The sequence below is a fragment of the Rhinopithecus roxellana genome, chromosome 8 (genome assembly GCF_007565055.1).
Source record: "Rhinopithecus roxellana isolate Shanxi Qingling chromosome 8, ASM756505v1, whole genome shotgun sequence".
NCBI lineage: Eukaryota > Metazoa > Chordata > Mammalia > Primates > Cercopithecidae > Rhinopithecus > Rhinopithecus roxellana.
The window spans coordinates 117,838,358-117,857,261 of record NC_044556.1 but is presented as its reverse complement, the minus strand read 5'-3'; the positions used below and the strand labels follow the sequence as shown (position 1 = coordinate 117,857,261).

Below are 18,904 nucleotides of genomic sequence, written 5' to 3'. Positions count from 1 at the left end.
TACATAGTATAGGATAGAATGTGAAAACATTCCAGAAGAAACCTAATGAAAATAGAAGGTTGAATTACATTATTCCTAACTATAAAAATAAGAGAGCCAAACTAGCAGATGGCATCTATGGACCTGTATGGGGCCTGAGGGAACTCGTCACCCTGAAGGGAAAGACACGTGCCTGGCTGCCTTTGCCACCTGCTGATTGCAGAGCACTAGGGCCTTGAACAAAAATAGGTGGTAGCCTGGTAGTAGTCACAGTGGGTCTTGGGCAATATCCAGTGCTGTGCTGGCTTCAGGTCTGACCCAGTGCAGTCTCAGTGATGGTAGCCACAAGGGTGCTTGTGTGACTCCACCACCAGCTCCAAGCAGCTCAGCACAGAGAAATAGAGACTCCGTTTGTTTGGGAGAAAGTAAGGGAAGAGAACAAAAGTCTCTGCCTGGTAATCCAGAGAATGCTTCTGGATCTTATTTAAGACCACAAAGGTGGTACCTCTATGAGTCTGCAAGAACCATAGCATTACCGCACTTGGGGTGCTCTGTAATGCAGATATGGCTTAGATCACAACACCCAAGTTTTTTTGAATATATGGAAAGCCTTCCCAAGGAGGACAGGTACAAACAAGCCTAAATGTCAAAGACTACAATAAATACCTAACTCTTCAATGTCCAGACACTGACGAACTTCCACAAGTATCAAAACCATCCAGGAAAACATGACCTCACAAAGGAACTAAATAAGGCACCAGGATGGAGAAACAGAGACATGTGACCTTTCAGACAGGTAATTCAAAAAAGCTGTTTGAGGAACTCAAAGAAATTCAAGATAACACAGAGAAGGAATTTAGAAACTTTCAGCCATGCTAACTAAGAAAACAAGAGATTAAGTCTCTAATCCATCTTGAATTAATTTTCGTATAAGGAGTAAGGAAAGGATCCAGTTTCAGCTTTCTACTTATGGCTAGCCAATTTTCCCAGCACCATTTATTAAACAGGGAGTGCTTTCCCCATTTCTTGTTTCTCTCAGGTTTGTCAAAGATCAGATGGCTGTAGATGTGTGGTATTATTTCTGAGGACTCTGTTCCATTCCATTGGTCTATATCTCTGTTTTGGTACCAGTACCATGCTGTTTTGGTTACTGTAGCCTTGTAGCATAGTTTGAAGTCAGGTAGCATGATGCCTCCAGCTTTGTTCTTTTGACTTAGGATTGTCTTGGCAATGCAGGCTCTTTTTTTGTTCCATATGAACCGTAAAGTATTTTTTTCCAATTCTGTAAAGATCCGGCCACTGCACTCCAGCCTGGGTGACAGAGCAAGACTCCATCTCAAAAAAAGAAAGTGTGACAAGAAAGTCAGCTCTTTTTTGGTTCCATATGAACTTTAAAGCAGTTTTTTCCAATTCTGTGAAGAAACTCATTGGTAGCTTGATGGGGATGGCATTGAATCTATAAATTACCTTGGGCAGTGTGGCCATTTTCATGATATTGATTCTTCCTCTCCATGAGCATGGAATGTTCTTCCATTTGTTTGTGTCCTCTTTTCTTTCACTGAGCAGTGGTTTGTAGTTCTCCTTGAAGAGGTCCTTTACATCCCTTGTAAGTTGGATTCCTAGGTATTTTATTCTCTTTGAAGCAATTGTGAATGGGAATTCACTCATGATTTGGCTCTCTGTCTGTTATTGGTGTATAGGAATGCTTGTGGGTTTTGCACATTGATTTTAACATCAAGTTTTAAAAGTTTCTGCACAGCAAAAGAAACTGTCAACAAAGTGAAGAAATGGAAGAAAGTATTTGCAAACTGCCCATATGACAAGGAATTAAGCTCCAGAATATACAAGGAGCTGTAACAGCTCTATAGAAAAAAAATCTAATAATCCAATTTAAAAAATGGGTAAAAGATCTGAATAAGGCCAGGCACGGTAGCTCACACCTGTAATCCCAGCACTTTGGGAGGCCGAGGCAGGCAAATCATGAGATCAGGAGTTCAAGACCAGCCTGGCCAACATGGTGAAACCCCATCTCTACTAAAAATACAAAAAAGTAGTTGGGCGTAGTGGCAGGCGCCTGTAATCCCAGCTACTCAGGAGGCTGAAGCAAGATAATCTCTTGAACCCGGGAGGCGGAGGTTGCAGTGAGCTGAGATGTGCCACTGCACTCCGGCCCGGGCAACACAGTGAGACTCCGTCTCAAAAAAAAAAAAAAAAACTAAATAGACATTTCTCAAAGGAAGATGTACAAATGTCAAACAAATATGTGAAAAGGTGCTCAACATCACTGATCATCAGATAAATGAAAATCAAAACTACAATAAGATTATCATCTCATCCCAGTTAAAATGACTTTTATCCAAAAGACAGGCAATAACAAATGCTGGACAGGATGTGGAAAAAAGGGAATCCTTGTACACTGTTAATGAGAATGTAAATTAGCACAACCACCATGGAGAACAGTTTGAAAGTTCCTCAAAAAGCTAAAAAATAGAGCTTCCATACAATCTAGAAATTCTACTCCTAGATACCTAATCAAAAGAAATCAATATATTGAAGAGATATCTGCACTCCCATGTTTATCGCAGTGCTATTCACAATAGTCAAGACTTGGAAGCAACTTAAGTGTCCATCAACAGAGAAATGGATAAAGAAAATGTGGTACGGGGCCAGGCGCGGTGGCTCAAGCCTGTAATCCCAGCACTTTGGGATGCCGAGACGGGCGGATCACGAGGTCAGGAGATCGAGACCATCCTGGCTAACATGGTGAAACCTCGTCTCTACTAAAAGCTACAAAAAACTAGCCGGGCGAGGTGGCGGGCTCCTGTAGTCCCAGCTACCCGGGAGGCTGAGGCAGGAGAATGGCGTAAACCCGGGAGGCGGAGCTTGCAGTGAGCTGAGATCCGGCCACAGCACTCCAGCCTGGGTGACAGAGCGAGACTTCGTCTCAAAAAAAAAAAAAAAGAAAAAAAGAAAATGTGGTACATATACACAAATGTGGTACTATTCAGTCATAAAAAAGAATGAGATCTGTCATTTGCAACAACATGAATGGAACTGGAGGTCAATATGTTAAGTGAAATAAACCAGGTATAGAAAGAGAAACCGCAGGTTCACACTGATTTGTGGGAGCTAAAAATTAAAACTGTTGGGCTGGGCACAGTGGCTCATGCCTGTAATCCCAGCACTTTGGGAGGCCGAGGCAGGCAGATCATGCGGTCAGGAGTTTGAGACCAGCCTGACCAACATGGTGAAACCTCATCTCTACTAAAAATATAAAAATTAGCCGGGTGTGGTGATACATGCCTGTAATTCCAGCTACTCAAGAAGCTAAGGCAGGAGAATGACTTGAACCCAGGAGGCGGAGGTTGCAGTGAGCCGAGATCGTGCCACTGCACTCCAGCCTGAGCAACAGAGCAAGACTCCATCTCAAAATAATAAAAATAAAAAATAAACCATTGAACTCATGGGGATAGAGAATATAAGGATGGCTATCAAAGGTTGGGAAGGGTAGTGGGGGATAAGGAGGAATCGGGGATGGTCAATGAGTAGAAAAAAAGAGAAAGAATGAGAAAGACCTAGTATTTGCTAGCACAACAGGGTAACTATAGTAAAAAATAATTTAATCATTGATATGATTTGGATTTGTATCCCCTCCCAAATCTCATGTCGAATTATAATCCCCAATGTTGGTGGAGAGGACTGGTAGAAGGTGATTGGATCATAGGGGTAGATTACACCCTTGCTGTTCTCATCATGATAGTGAATGAGTTCTCATGGGATCTGGTTGTTTTAAAGTATGTAGCACTTCCCCCTGCTCTCCTCTGGCCATATAAGACGTGCCTGCTTCTCCTTCATCTTCCTCCATATTATAAGTTTGAGTCCTCCCCAGCCATGCTTCCTGTACAGCCCAGGGAACTGTGAGTCAATTAAACCTCGTTTCTTTGTAAATTACCCAGTCTCAGGTAGTTCCTTTTTTTTTTTTTTTTTTTTTTTTTTTTTTTTTTTTTTTTTGAGACGGAGTCTTGCTCTGTCACCCAAACTGGAGTGCAGTGGCTGGATCTCAGCTCACTGCAAGCTCCGCCTTTAGGGTTCATGCCATTCTCCTGCCTCAGCCTCCCCAGTAGCTGGGACTATAGGCGCCCGCCACCTCACCCGGCTAGTTTTTTGTATTTTTTAGTAGAGACGGGGTTTCACCGGGTTAGCCAGGAGGGTCTCGATCTCCTGACCTTGTGATCCGCCCGTCTCAGCCTCCCAAAGTGCTGGGATTACAGGCTTGAGCCACCGCGCCCGGCCAGGTAGTTCTTTATAGCAGTGGGAGAACGGACTAATACAACCATACATTTTAAAAATAAATAAAGAGTATAATTGGGATTGTTTGTAACATAAAGGATAAATGCTTGAGGGGATGAATAATCCATTTACCCTGATGTGATTATCACACATTGCATGCCTGTATCAAAATATCTCATGTAACACATAAATATGTACATCTGCTATAGATCTACAAAAATTAAAAAATTTTTAAATTTTTTTGAAAAATAAGAGAGCCAAAAAGAACAGTAGTTCTTTCCCTTATTGCGATGGCTCATAGTGGCATGAGGAAGCCAGCAGTTGGGGTAATGGAGTGGTTGCTAGCCAAAAATTACCACATGCATAAGTCCCCACTGGAAGAGAAGGATTTTGGTTCTATTTCCATCTGCTCGACTTCAGGCATGCTGGCTCTGTCATGTTTTGCCTCACACATTCTGAGGTAGACATTCCCTAGATGATTTCAGGTATGAGGTGGGGGCTGTGTTGGGGGAGGGATCCACTGCCGAGGACACCTACAGAAAGCTGCTGTCTACTTTGCAGATTGATGACAAACAGCTTCAGGGCTATTTGTCTGAGCTTCGCCCAGTGACGACTGTGTTTGTGAATCTGATGTTTAAAGACCAAGACAAAGCAGAAGAGATAGGCCCAGTCATCCAGGATGCCTATATGCACATCACTTCTGTCCTGAAGATCTTCCAAGGCCAAATCAATAAAGTCTTCATGTTTGACAAGGTAAGTGTGAACTATGGGATGGGAACCTACCAATAGTTTGAGGTTAGCATTCATGGACAAGCACATTGGTGAGATGGAGAGAATAGACATGGGAAATTTAACCTAGAGGCTGGGCACGGTGGCTCACGCCTGTAATCCCAGCTCTTTGGGAGGCCGAGGCAGGCGAATCACTTGAGGTCAGGAGTTCAAGATCAGCCTAGCCAACATAGTGAAACCCTGTCTCTACTAAAAATACAAAAATTAGCCAGGTGTGGTGGCAAGTGCCTGTAATCTCAGCTACTCAGGAGGTTGAGGCAGGACAATGGCTTGAACCTGAGAGGCGGAGGTTGTGGTGAGCCGAGATCGCGCCACTGCACTCCAGCCTGGGCTATATAGTGAGATTCCGTCTCAACCAAACAAAAAAAAGAAATTTAACCTAGAAGGCCAGTCTTTATAATTACAACTTCTATTGTGGATATGGCACTTACTCTGTGCCAGGCACTGTTCTCAGGACCTGATCTGTATTGACTCATTTCATCCTCATGACCACTCTGAGCGGTAGGTCCTCTTGTCATTATCCTCATTATATAGATGAGGATGCTGAAACAGAGATTAGGATGCCAGGACAAGATGAGATTACGTTTTGCTCATGATCATCAAGCTAGTAAAGGAGGAGGCTGGGATTCAAACCCAGGCAGTCTGCCATCCCCGTCTGAGCTCACTATGCTGGGCTACCTCTCACTACACATAAGTCTCCAGCCCAGCGCATGATGTATTACCCGGGGGTTTCAGGTCAAGAGTCTAGTAACCTTCACACCCCAGAAGCTTGTTTCCAAGAATGCCCACTTGCCATGTCAGCACCTCCAGTTCCCCCTTTATTTTCATCTATGGCAGGGAGGGCACTGCCTCTGGCTCCCAGCTGTTTTCACTCTGTTCTTTTTTTTTTTTTTTTTTTTTTTTGAGATGGAGTCTTGCTCTGTTGCCCAGGCTGGAATGCAGTGGTGCAATCTCGGCTTACTGCAACCTCCGCCTCCCGGGTTCAAGCGATTCTCTTGACTCAGCCTCCTGAGTAGCTGGGATTACAGGCATGCACCACCACACCCAGCTAAGTTTTGTATTTTTAGTAGAGATGGGGTTTCGCCATGTTGGCCAGGTGGGTCTCGAATTCCTGACCTCAAGTGATCCACCTGCCTCGGCCTCCCAAAGTGCCGGGATTACAGGCATGAGCCACTGCGCCTGGTCTTCACTTTGTTCTTAATCAATTTAGAGAAAAGTGATGTGATGAACAAAGGACCACAGATGCATATGTGAGAATTGATTTCCCATCTCAATTCCTTTTGTGTATTAAAAGCAGAGCACTTAATTACTGCCCTACATTCACTCACTCACTAATACAACAAACATTTACTGAGCATTTCATAGAAGATGAAGCATGCTTTCCATATGAGACAAACTAACTCTGTGCTATGGGAGTTCTGGGAAAGGGATTACTTCCAGCCTGGTGCCTCCAGTATCTTCTTCAATATTGACTCATGGGTATCATAAGAAAAGAGTGTAGAATCTAAGAGAACAGTCTTTCGTGTCTCGCAGACGTGGCTCCGAAGATTCCCAGCTGTGAGACTTAGCAAGTCATTGAACTTCTCTGAGCCTTGGTTTATTCCTCTTTGAATGGGGATAGTATTTGCCTCAAATGATTGTGGAAAGTTTTAAATAATGTAATATGTGTGAGGCACTTGGTGTAACGCCTGTCTTAGAGTCAGCACGCAATAAATGACAGCTGGGGGAATCAAAAGCTCTTGCCAGGCCACTACACAAATTTGCAGGCAAAATGGGCTCCCTGCTTCCCCCAAAGGGGTGGCCCTCTTTACACATACCTAGAAGCAGGGTTTCTCCCTTCACGTCAAGGCAGATCCCAGTTCTTTTAAAGATCTAACAGTTGATCAAATTCTTTTGGAGAGGGTTGAAGAAACTGAGGTATTTTAGTGTTCTTTGCATTTTATCAGGATGTAACATGTCAAAAACTCAAAATTTCAACCCATCATCCTTTATTCACAATGCCCTTTTCTTACAGACAACAGCACCTGACAGGTCACTTTTTAAGTGACTAATACTACAAATGCCAAGCTTTAGAGTTGAATCATTGCATGGAACAGTTAGCTTTATGATAAGAAAACCTACTCGCAGCCTAAGCCTTTATCCCTAAGAATGACAACAGTATCTGCAAAGTACTTTATAGTTTATGACGACTTTTTGAGTATATAACATATTAATTGTTTTAGTAGGCAAAAGCATCTCAGCAGGTCTACAATATATCCATTTTCAGATAGATAAATGAAAGTTCCTAGATTGTAATTGACTTCTCTAAGTTTCCACAGTAGAGAAGTGGCTTGAGAACAGAGACTTTCTGATTCCAGAGCTGGTGCCTTTTCCACTGCTCTGTGCTGCTGCTTCATAGACTTAAACTGAGCACCTTGCAGCACGGACCTTGGCCACAGGAGAGAGTAGGCTGGAGCATACACAGATAGCTCAGCCCTATTCACTACATCTGGAGCAAAACAAGCCCTTCTCCAGGGCTCAAGCCCTCCTGTTGATGATGCAGTAGAAGCGATTGAAGTGTACTAAAAATAAAATACTGTGAGAGAAATCATGATGAAATCTGATTCAGAAGCTGAAAATTGCCGCCGGCTCTCTGTTGAGCCTTCTGGCCCATCAGTTGAAAGCACACTGTCCATCAGCTGTGGTTGCTGTCTCTCTCCCTCACAGGGCTGCTCTTTCCTCTGTGTCTTTGGCTTCCCTGGGGAAAAGGTACCTGACGAGCTCACTCGTGCTCTGGAATGTGCTATGGATATATTTGACTTCTGCTCTCAAGTTCACAAAATCCAGTGAGTGTTGACCCTGGTCCCACCCAGTGGTCCCTGACCCTTTTGAGGCATACGTAGGGAGGGCATGCAGGGAACCGGAAGGAAAGAAGAATTAATTAAGAACTTAGTCCTGTGTCTTACACTGTTGTTCCTCCCTCGCATCTCCGGGCCATGTAGAAATGCCATAAACTAATTCCAACGGATAGAGAAAATCCTTTCCCACCCTTTCCCAACCCAGGCATTGTTTCCCACCCTTCCCACTTTCTCTGTGCTCATTATCTTTATCTCTTTCCCCACAAATCTTGTCTCCCCTGCACCAGAACTGTATCCATCGGCGTTGCCAGTGGGATTGTCTTCTGTGGGATCGTTGGACACACTGTGAGACACGAGTACACAGGTGTGCTGAGTCAGCTCATCTCCACTTTTCTTTCCGCAAACACAGCACCTTGCCACCGGGCTTTGTGGGAGGAAGCACAAAAATGAGTGAGACATGAGCCCTGTCCTCAGAAAGTCTTCCAGATGGAGCCAAGCCATGGAGCTCTCAATGCTTGCAGAGTGTGCATTTCTGGGGCTACGCATGAGTATGAGAAATATGTAGTCATGGGAGGGGAGCAGTGGGAGGCTATATGTTGATGGAATGAGGGACTCCTATAATAATGTCCTGTTAACAATAAGTACTTACTTCTCTTAATTCCTGGAATAGGCTAGAACTCCTTAAAAATTATGAATGTTGATATTACTGAAAAATAGTGATACTCTCAAAAGAGAGTAGTAATAAGTAAATGTTATCTCCAGATTTCACGACTCTATTACTTCCCTCTTCCATCCTATCAGGGTTTAAGATTTTCAGCAATAATGCGTCTAAAATACTGAATATATGTAAAATACCAAGATAGTTATGTCTGAAATGATACAATGTCTGAGATTTTCTTCGAAAGTACACAGGGTGGGGAGTGTATGGGGGTGAGGATGGGGCAGGATTGGAGATGGGCTAATGGCTTATTGGGATGGGGTGATGGGTATATGGAAATTCATTAAATTATATTTTATTTTATGGTCAAATTTCTCCACAATAAGTAGTTTTTAAAAAGAATATCTTGTTCAGAAGTATTCAAGTTTATGTTAAAGTGACACATTTGCTACCTCACTTGTAGTAATATTAATTGAGGGCTTACAAGCAGCCAGCTGCTGTTCAAAGTGATAAGCGTGTATTAACTCATTAATCTTCATAAACCACCCTCTGAGATAGATACTATTATCATCCCTATTTTATAGGTTAGAGAATGGAGGCATGAGGAGTTATTTAAAGTAATTGCCCCAAGTAATTTGCACATAGTTAGAGGTAGAGCTGGTGTTCAACCCTGCACAGTCTGCCTTCAGAGCCTGTGCTTCAATTCTCCATGCACGTTTCTTCTAGCCCATTTTCTAAATCAAGAAATTGCCAAATGAAGGTTTATTTATAGGAGCATACAGACACAATTTTGTGTCTCATATGGGGATCAGTACCCCAGGCCCGAGCTTGTGTTTGTCCACCTTGTATTAGAAGACCAGTTTACACCTTCTGTGAGAGTCTTCAGTGCTGTGGCCATCCCAGTTACAGAGCCTGCTCCATACTCAAGGCCCTTCCATCCCTGAGCAGATGATTCTCTTGGCCTCCCAGGTGAGGCAGAAACTTTGCTAATGGCTAATTAACTCCCTGCATATTTTGTTAACAGCCATTGGCTGAATATGGGTCTTGAGGCTAGACTTGTATGTCATTCATGAGCGACAAAGGGAGTAAAGGGTAAACATGCTATTTGGGGACAGTATGTTTCAAATTACGTTCAGTTCAATGGCTGTCATTTCCCTGATCTTTGACTTTATCTTTCTTGTTATAGTCATTGGTCAAAAAGTCAACATAGCTGCCAGGATGATGATGTACTACCCAGGAATTGTGACCTGTGACTCTGTCACCTACAATGGCAGCAACCTACCAGCCTACTTTTTTAAAGAGCTTCCAAAGAAAGTTATGAAAGGTGTTGGAGATTCTGGACCATTGTATCAGTATTTGGGCCGTACTGAGGAAGTGTGAGTGTGGAGCATTAATTTTGAAGTATATTTTAGTAAAGAAGTGGGAGAATTATGATAGCAAAGCAATCACCCGTTTAAGGTTTGGAGCCAATTCAAGAAGTTGAAATCTATGCTTTCCCCAGACCAAGTCCCAGACTTCAAAATCCTTAATCTTTCCTCCGTCCGACTGACACTATGGCATGGTGGAAGAACCCATTCTCTCCTCAGATCTGAGAATATGAGGGTGATTCTTCAAAGTTGTACAAACCAAAGAAAAAATCCTCTCATTTGAGTATCTATTTGCACTTAAATGGGCCCAATCACCAGCCATTAAATATTTACTAATTATGTCAACCATATGCCGAATAGGGTTAGAAGAGTGCAAGATATTATTCCTCCTCTAAGTCTTTAGTGAAATACATTCCCCAAAAGCTCAGCATCGATTTATGGGTGTCACTTTGAAGCTTAAAATCCTTCAATGGCTTTTAGTCATTTTCATGGTGATGTTCAAGCTCTTTGCAATGACATACAAGGTACCACCTGCCTTTCCAAATTCATCTCCTCCTGTGCCCCCTCCTCTGGGTTGTTTAAGTAGATTGTCCTCATCAGCACCCACCCACTCCTGGTTTATTGGGAAAACCACAGTCAATTTTTGAAACCCAGCTCGAGGGATTCATAGACATTCCTCTATGAATTCCCCATCCCAGCTAGACAGTTAAGCTCTTTCCTCCTTTGTCTTCCTCCTTCCTCTTCCTTTTTTCCTCCTATAGCATATGACTCTATTAGAACACTCCTCACCCTATATCACAATTATTCACTTGCTATACTTTTCACTTGTTACACTGTGAACTCTTTGAAGATACTAATTATTTCCTTATTCTTATATCCCCAGTGCTTGATATACAGTAGGTCCTCAATAATGGTGAATAAATGAATAGTACGGAAAGCAGAAAGTTGTTATTCTTTTTGTTAGCAAGCTAGAATCAAGGACTTCAAGAGTCAGATAAGAGAACCAGGGCTGCAGTTGGGTCAAAGTGTCTTTATTATTCACTTCAGTATTCCTGAGGCTTAGCACTGTGCTTGGCATACATAGGCCATCAACAAAGTGCAGTTTGAATACATGAATGAATAATAATTTTTAGTGAGTACTTATTAAACATTAGGTACTTTACCTCAAAATATATAATTTAGTCTTAATATTGACCATATGAGATAGAAACTATTATAATTTCCATTTTATAAATTCAAAAACTGAGGCTCAGAGATGTTAAATGACTTGTCTATGGCCATATTTATAGTGTGCAATGGAGTCAAGATTCAGTCACAATAATGTGGCCTTACAGGCAATCACAAAACCTCAGTGGTGTGCAAAAATAAACATTTGTTTTTCTCACAAATGTGGGGTTCAGTTGATCTTGGCTGGATTTGGTTGATGTTGTCTTGGCTTATTCACATGCCTGGGGTTCAACAGGCTGTTGGCCAACCTAGCGGCCTCAGTTGGGATAATTAGGGCAATTAGGTTCTATGTGTCTCATCTTCCATCCAGTATGTTTGTCCTGGCAATATTGGAGGAGCAAGAGAGCAGGCCCAATGCAAAAGCATTTTTCAAGCCTCTTCCTGTCTTACGTTTGCAGATAGTCCATTGATGAAAGCATTCACAAGGCTGAGTCCAGAATGAGAGGACTCTGCCAAGTTACACGGCAAAGGGCATAGATACAGGTACTGGGGCCATTAATGCAGTCAGTTTACTATGCAAACCCAGGACTATCTGATCCCAAAGCCTGCATTCTTCATGATTTTTCTGTACCATCTCTGCAGATAAAAGAGTGAGAAATACACATACCCATATGAACAGGACCTAGTTCCCGCCCAGAAAATTCACAATCAAGTGGGGAAGACCAACATACACAAACTTAGCTGTACGTTACATGGGAACCTTTGATATATGCTATAAGAGAGGCATAACAAAGTAGTATTGCAGTTCAGAGACGGGCATAATCCATTTTGAGTAAAAGGCTTCTTCAAGAGATACTGTTAAGGAGTGAGGAAACATATGCACCCTGGCCTATGCTGGGACACTGTCAGTATCCTGTGTTACCACCTGCTATGGGGTCTTGGGCAATTAAACTCTTTGTGCCTGAATTTCCTTACTGGCAAAATGAACATAATAATCGTACTACTTTTTTTTTTTCTTTCTTTTTTTTTTGAGATGGAACTTTGCTCTTGTTGCCCAGGATGGAATGCAATGGCATGATCTTGGCTCACTACAACCTCCGTCTCCTGGGTTCAAGCGATTCTCCTGCCTCAGCCTCCAGAGTAGCTGGAATGATAGGTGCATGCCACCACGTCCAGCTAATTTTTGTATTTTTAGTAGAGACAGAGTTTCACCATGTTGGTCAGGCTGGTCTCAAACTCCTGACGTCAGATGATTCACCTGCTTCGGCCTCCCAAAGTGCTGGGATTACAAGTGTGAGCCACTGCGCCTGGCCAGTAGTGCTTTTTTCTTTCTTTCTTTCTTTCTTTAGACGGAGTCTCGCTCGGTCGCCCAGGCTGGAGTGCAGTGGCGCCATCTCGGCTCACCGCAAGCTCCGCCTCCCAGGTTCACGCCGTTCTCCTGCCTCAGCCTCCCCGATGAGCTGGGACTACAGGCGCCCGCCACCATGCCCGGTTAATTTCATTTTGTATTTTTGGCAGAGACGGGGTTTCACCGTGTTAGCCAGGATGGTCTCGATCTGCTGACCTCGTGATCTGCCCGCCTCGGCCTCCCACAGTGCTGGGATTACAGGCGTGAGCCACTGCTCCTGGCCAAGTAGTACTTCTGAACAGTGTTTTTGTCAGGATTAAAGAAAATGATGCATGTAAAGCACTTGGAACTGCACCAGACACATAGCATGTGCTTTAAAAAAGGTGTGCTATTATTGTTTAAGCAATTGGTGGAATTTTTGCAGAATGTGTGACTCTGCACCACACTGAAGTCTATTGGGCCATATATCAGGTGTCTGATCTCCCCAGAAAGGGGTTTCCTCTACCAGTGCAGACTCAACAAGCATTTATTGAACAATGTGCCAGGTGCTATGGAAACAGATGCTACCTGAGTTCTTTGGATTCTCCACTATCAAGTAAGACCTTCTCCTCCTTTCTCCTTCTCTTGGCATTTGCAACCCTTGAGTCAGGGGATAGACTCATGTTAGCAATTGAGAAGGAAACTTTCTGGGGACTAAGAACTAGTCACTCTTGCTCTCAATGTTTCCGTTTTGAATCTATCATCTGTTTTTTTTTTTTTTCTTCTCTTCAGCATGTTTGGTATGGCATGCCTCATCTGCAACAGGAAGGAGGATTACCTTTTGCTGGGTAGGTAGTAGGTCTTGATTTTAAACTCCTTTATTGAACTATAACAAAACATGCAGGAAAATACATCAATGATAAGTGTGCAACTTAATGAATTATCACAAAGTGAAAATATAATCATTGTCCAGGTTAAGAAGTAGAAAAATAGCAATACACCAGGATCACTCTTTCCTACTTCCTTTCCCCTGTTTAAAAAATTGATACAGATGGAATCATACATTGTATAATTATATATGCCTTATATATACTTTCTCTTACTCAATGGTGTGTTATATAATTCATCCATATTGTTGGGTGTAGCTGTAATTCATTCTCTGTCATTACTATGTAGTATTCCATTTTTATAAATATACAACAATTTACCCATTCTGTTGCTGTACAACATTTGGGTTATTTCCAGTTTTTGGTTCATATGAATAATATTGCCATAAACATTCTTACACAATCTTTTGGTGAACGCATGTATGCATTTCTGTTGAATACAATGTAGGAGTAAAATGTAGGACTGAAATTGTTGGGACAAAGGGTGCAATTTTGGTAGATGATGCCAAGTAGTTTTCCAAAATGGTTGTATTTATTTCTAGTCTGATCGAGAATGTTAAGAGAGTTCCAGTTGTTCTTCATCTTTGGCAGCAACTTCGTTTAATTAATCTTTATCCTTTCAATAATTCTGTTGGGTATATAGTGGTATCTTATTATGGTTTCCATTTGTATTTCCCTGATGTGGTTGAGCTCCTTTTTCATAAGTTTTTTGACAATTTGGACTGATTTATTTATTTATTTTGAGACAGAGTCTCACTCTGTTGCCAGGCTGGAGTACAATGGAGCAATCTTGGCTCACTACAACCTCTACCTCCTGGGTTCAAGTGATTCTCATGTCTCAGCCTCCTGAGTAGCTAGGATTACAGGTGCCCGCCACCATGCCCAGTTAATTTTTGTATTTTAGTGGAGATAGGGTTTCACCATATTGGCCAGACTGGTCTTGAACTCCTAGCTTCAAGTGATCCGCCCACTCCAGCCTCCCAAAGTGCTGGGATTACAGGCGTGAGCCACTGTGCCCAGCCCAGACTTTTTTTTAAAGTACTTGTACAATTTTTCACCTACTTTTCAACTGGGTTGTATTTTGATTATCTTTTGAAATTATTTACACATTCTAGAAATGTGTCCTTTGTCATTTGTTTGTACTGTATATCACTTTTCCCACTCTGTACTTGCCTTTTTACTCTCGGTTATGCATTTAATAAACAGAATTCTTTTTTTTTTTTTTTTTTTTTGAGACGGAGTCTCACTCTGTCGCCCGGGCTGGAGTGCAGTGGCTGGATCTCTGCTCACTGCAAGCTCCGCCTCCCAGGTTCATGCCATTCTCCTGCCTCAGCCTCCGGAGTAGCTGGGACTACAGGCGCCCGCCACCTCGCCCGGCTAGTTTTTTGCATTTTTAGTAGAGATGGGGTTTCACCGTGTTAGCCAGGATGGTCTTGATCTCCTGACATCGTGATCCGCCCGTCTCGGCCTCCCAAAGTGCTGGGATTACAGGCTTGAGCCACCACGCCCAGCCATAAACAGAATTCTTAATTTTAATGTAATCAAATTTACCTGTCTTTTATAGTTAGGGCTTCTGTATACTACATGAGATACCTTTCGTTACCCAAAAATCATGGAGATATTTTTCTAGCATTTTTTTCAGAAATTTTGTTTTTACCTTTTATTTTTATTTATTTATTTATTTTTGAAACGGAGTCTCACTCTGTCGTCGGGGCTGGAGTGCAGTGGCCGGATCTCAGCTCACTGCAAGCTCTGCCTCCCGGGTTCACGCCATTCTCCTGCCTCAGCCTCCCGAGCAGCTGGGACCACAGGCGCCCGCCACCTCGCCCGGCTAGTTTTTTGTATCTTTTAGTAGAGACGGGGTTTCACCGTGTTAGCCAGGATGGTCTCGATCTCGTGACCTCGTGATCCACCCGTCTCGGCCTCCCAAAGTGCTGGGATTACAGGCTTGAGCCACCGCGCCCGGCCCATTTACCTTTTATATTTAAGTCTACAATCCATTTGGAAGTGATATTTTTGTGATTCCTGGTGATAGGGCCCTTATTGTACGAAAGATAACTTGAGATTAGACAGGAGTAGACCCAAAATGAGGCAGGGATCTACCTATGAGAGAAGAGACCCAACGAAGATTGGCCTGTGGATTCTGAAGGCAACCACTTCGAGTAGCACTTGTAATTTCCTTCTGTCAGACACAAACATCCCCAAAAGTCTTATCGTAAGTTAAATCTTGGTCTTAACTGTGTTAAGGCAATTAAGAGGAGGCTCTGTCTCACACTTTGGAGAAATATCAGGCCACAATCTTGGTGTCAGCAGAGCCCGAAGGAGGGCAACAGTTCCAGAACTGCAAAAAACACTTGGGCCAGGAGAAATGCCTCATTTTCACTGCTTTCAGGTAGTTTTCAGGGTCTTCAAGCCAATCACTTCGTTTAAGTCCAGATTCCAAAACTCCGGAAGCTAGAGAGAAGGAATACCCACTCTCGCCCTCCTCTGAGGCCTTGCTTGTCATCCTAGAATATACTTATTTGAATAATTGACAGCAACAGAATCCTAACCTTCTTTCTACAAGACTGCAGACCCAACATGGCAGTCACATTAGAACACATTATGTGTATATTTCTTTTTTTGTTTTTTTGAGACAGAGTCTCACTCTCTCGCCCAGGTTGGAGTGCAGTGGTGTGATCTCAGCTCACTGCAACCTCTGCCTCCCGAGTTCAAGCGATTCTTCTGCCTCAGCCTCCCAGGTAGCTGGGATTACAGGTGCGCACTTCCGCACCCAGCTAATTTTTGTATTTTTAGTAGAGACAGGGTTTCACCATATTGGCCAGGCTGGTCTTGAACTCCTGATCTCATGATCTGCCCGCCTTGGCCTCCCAAAGTGCTGGGATTACAGGCGTGAGCCACTGTGTGCAGCCTATGTGTATATTTCTCAGTCTGATCTAGTTGCCTTTTTGCCCTGATTCCACCAGTATGACAGAAAGATCAGGCCCGCACACCTTTCCTTCAAGCTATAACCAAATACAGATTGTCAGAGGCTAGCAGCATGGGAAATGCCCTTCTTTTACAAGAGCTGTTATAAATGCAATTGCAACAACATGGTTGACAACAAAACTATAATACATAAATAGTGGCTTTTTAGGGTAAAAACTGCATACAACAGTCCCTGATATTGAGCCTTTGCTTAGACAGAAACAAGGTGCAGGCATTTCAAGTTAAGGAGACCACCTCATTTGAGGATCCAGCTAAAGATAATCCATAAGGTTCTACCTGTAGGTGTTCTGTATGAATAGAACACAGGGAGCTGGAAGAGTCAGCTAGGCAGCCTTTTTTTTTTTTTTAAGCTTCCTTAGGAAACTTTAATTTTTTATTTTTATTTATTTTTATTATTATACTTTAAGTTCTAGGGTACATGTGTACAATGTGCAGGCTTGTTACTTATGTATACATGTGTATATATGTGTGTGCAGCTATGCAGCCTTTTAAGCCTCATCCTCTGAGTTCCTATGTGAGCTTCATTCAGGCCAAAGAAAAACACAAAACATCTCACAAAATTGAGGTTCAAATGCATTTTCAGAAAGGGAATATTTCACCCAAAAGTAGCAATACGGTCTGCTGAGTAGTTCTCACTAAGCCATACTCAGAAATTTCTATTACCAGGCAAAGCACTTAGCTTCTTTTTATTAAATATCTACACTTGGATTAATGGTCCTTCAACAAAGACATTAGATAATACCTGGATATTTATTTGTTCTATCAATGAATAACAAAATGGGCCTCCACATTCATCTGCCCAGCAAAGAAGGAATAGTTGGCTCTCAATGAGTCTCCACCTTTTTTGACAGAAATTGCTCACTGCTTAGGAATTACAATTCTTCCAACTCCTTCCTGTACACCCAGATTTCAAAGACTGTGAGCAGAGTTTCAGATTTCAGCCAGGGTTGTTACAGTATTTAAAAACACACAAGAAAAATAAGGGTTGTAACCCAAGGTGATTTTTATTTTTTTCTTTTCCTTTTCCAAGTTTTCCATATTTTGTACAGTAAGCATATGTTAGTTTTATAATCAGAAAAAACCTGCAATTTATTTTCACTAAGAATTTAAGTTATTCTTATGATAGAAATAATCTGTACATGATTTCTGAAGGCAAATTGAATTTTATCCCTGGTAATGCTTTTTGTAGCCCTGAATTAAGTATAATTTTCATTTACAGAGGGCAAGTTTCCTTTATCACAGAATCAGAAATAAAAATATTTTATCTATAATTGTTTAATGTAGGAAAACTAACTTTGATAAACTTATTTCCTAATGCAATAGTCTACAGATTACTTCTAGTGTGTTAAAAACAAACAAACAAAAAAAGAACAACAACAAAAAAAAACTTTAGGGTTAGACAGCCTTGGCTTAATTCCTGGTTGTGTAATCTAAGCAAATCTCAGTTTTCTACACTATAATTAAACATTATAATGAGCGTTATAAGAATACTTTCCTTCACAGCTTCTAATCAAATAAAACTGCAAAACCACATGGTTAGCTTAAAAAATTTTGAAAGTGCATAAGGCTTGAAGAAAGTCTGTGAACAATGCCATGGAGAAATTCCAAGTTGGGTTTTTTTTTTTGAGATGGAGTTTTGCTTGTCGCCCAGACTGGAATGCAATGGTGCAATCCCAGCTCACTGCAACCTCTGCCTCCTGGGTTCAAGCGATTCTCCTACCTCAGCCTCCTGAGTAGCTGGGACTACAGGCACCTGCCACCACGTCTGGCTAATTTTTTTTTTTTTTAAGTAGAGACAAGGTTTCATAATGTTGGCCAGGCTGGTCACGAACTCCTGACCTCAGATGACCCGCCCGCCTCGGCCTCCCAAAATGCTGGGATTACAGGAGTGAGCCACCGCGCCTGGCCCAAGGATATTTTTAGAAGGAATGTTCCTATGTGCCTTTTTATATCTCTAGACTATTTTATGCTGATTGAGTTTGCTCTTTTTTAAAACTAAAAATAACAGGACGTAATAAAGAGATCAACTACTTCATGTGTACTCTGAAGAAATTTTTGATGTCTAACAGCAGCCAAGTCTTAATGTATGAGGGATTACGGGGATATGGAAAAAGCCAGATACTTACGAAAATTGAGTACCTGGCCCAAGGTAAGAACCACAGGTGAGTGTCTTGGAATGATTGTTCTGTGTGAACCCATAGAATCCTGATTTATTTTGATGCTCTTCTCCTTCCTATAACTTGCCTTATGTAAATTATCCATAACCTACCATGATTGGATGCCATGACCCTTGTGCTAAATAGATAACTAACAATAAACATACAGAGCTAAGAAAAAGAGAAACTGGGCTGACCCATGGATATCCTGATTTAATGCCAGGTAGGGCTTGGTTATTTAAAGTTTCCTAAGTAATCCCAATATTCAGACAATTGGCATATATGTTGAGATCAAGGCTAGATTTGGTCTGCAGAACAAACACGTAAGTTTATCCAGCTAGCTGACAGGGAATCACTAGTTCAAACCGTTTAGTCCTGAGACTGGGGTTAGAGAATGAGAGGTCTTTGGATTTTTCTCTGGAAGACAGATCTAATATACTTGTCTCATGTTGTTTATTT

General features: G+C 42.1%; 1 protein-coding gene across 3 annotated transcripts in view; it reads left to right on the top strand.

Annotated features, from left to right (window-relative positions):
• ADCY10 (adenylate cyclase 10) overlaps window positions 1–18,904 on the top strand; it is a 106,632-nt gene that overhangs the window by 24,695 nt on the left and 63,033 nt on the right. For all 3 annotated transcript variants that reach the window (XM_010371792.2, XM_010371791.2, XM_010371790.2), the window contains 6 exons: window positions 4,831–5,022; window positions 7,765–7,883; window positions 8,183–8,259; window positions 9,740–9,929; window positions 13,207–13,262; window positions 18,298–18,451. In XM_010371792.2, coding sequence (XP_010370094.1) covers window positions 4,831–5,022; window positions 7,765–7,883; window positions 8,183–8,259; window positions 9,740–9,929; window positions 13,207–13,262; window positions 18,298–18,451 — 788 coding nt within the window. The remainder of the gene's footprint in view (window positions 1–4,830; window positions 5,023–7,764; window positions 7,884–8,182; window positions 8,260–9,739; window positions 9,930–13,206; window positions 13,263–18,297; window positions 18,452–18,904) is intronic.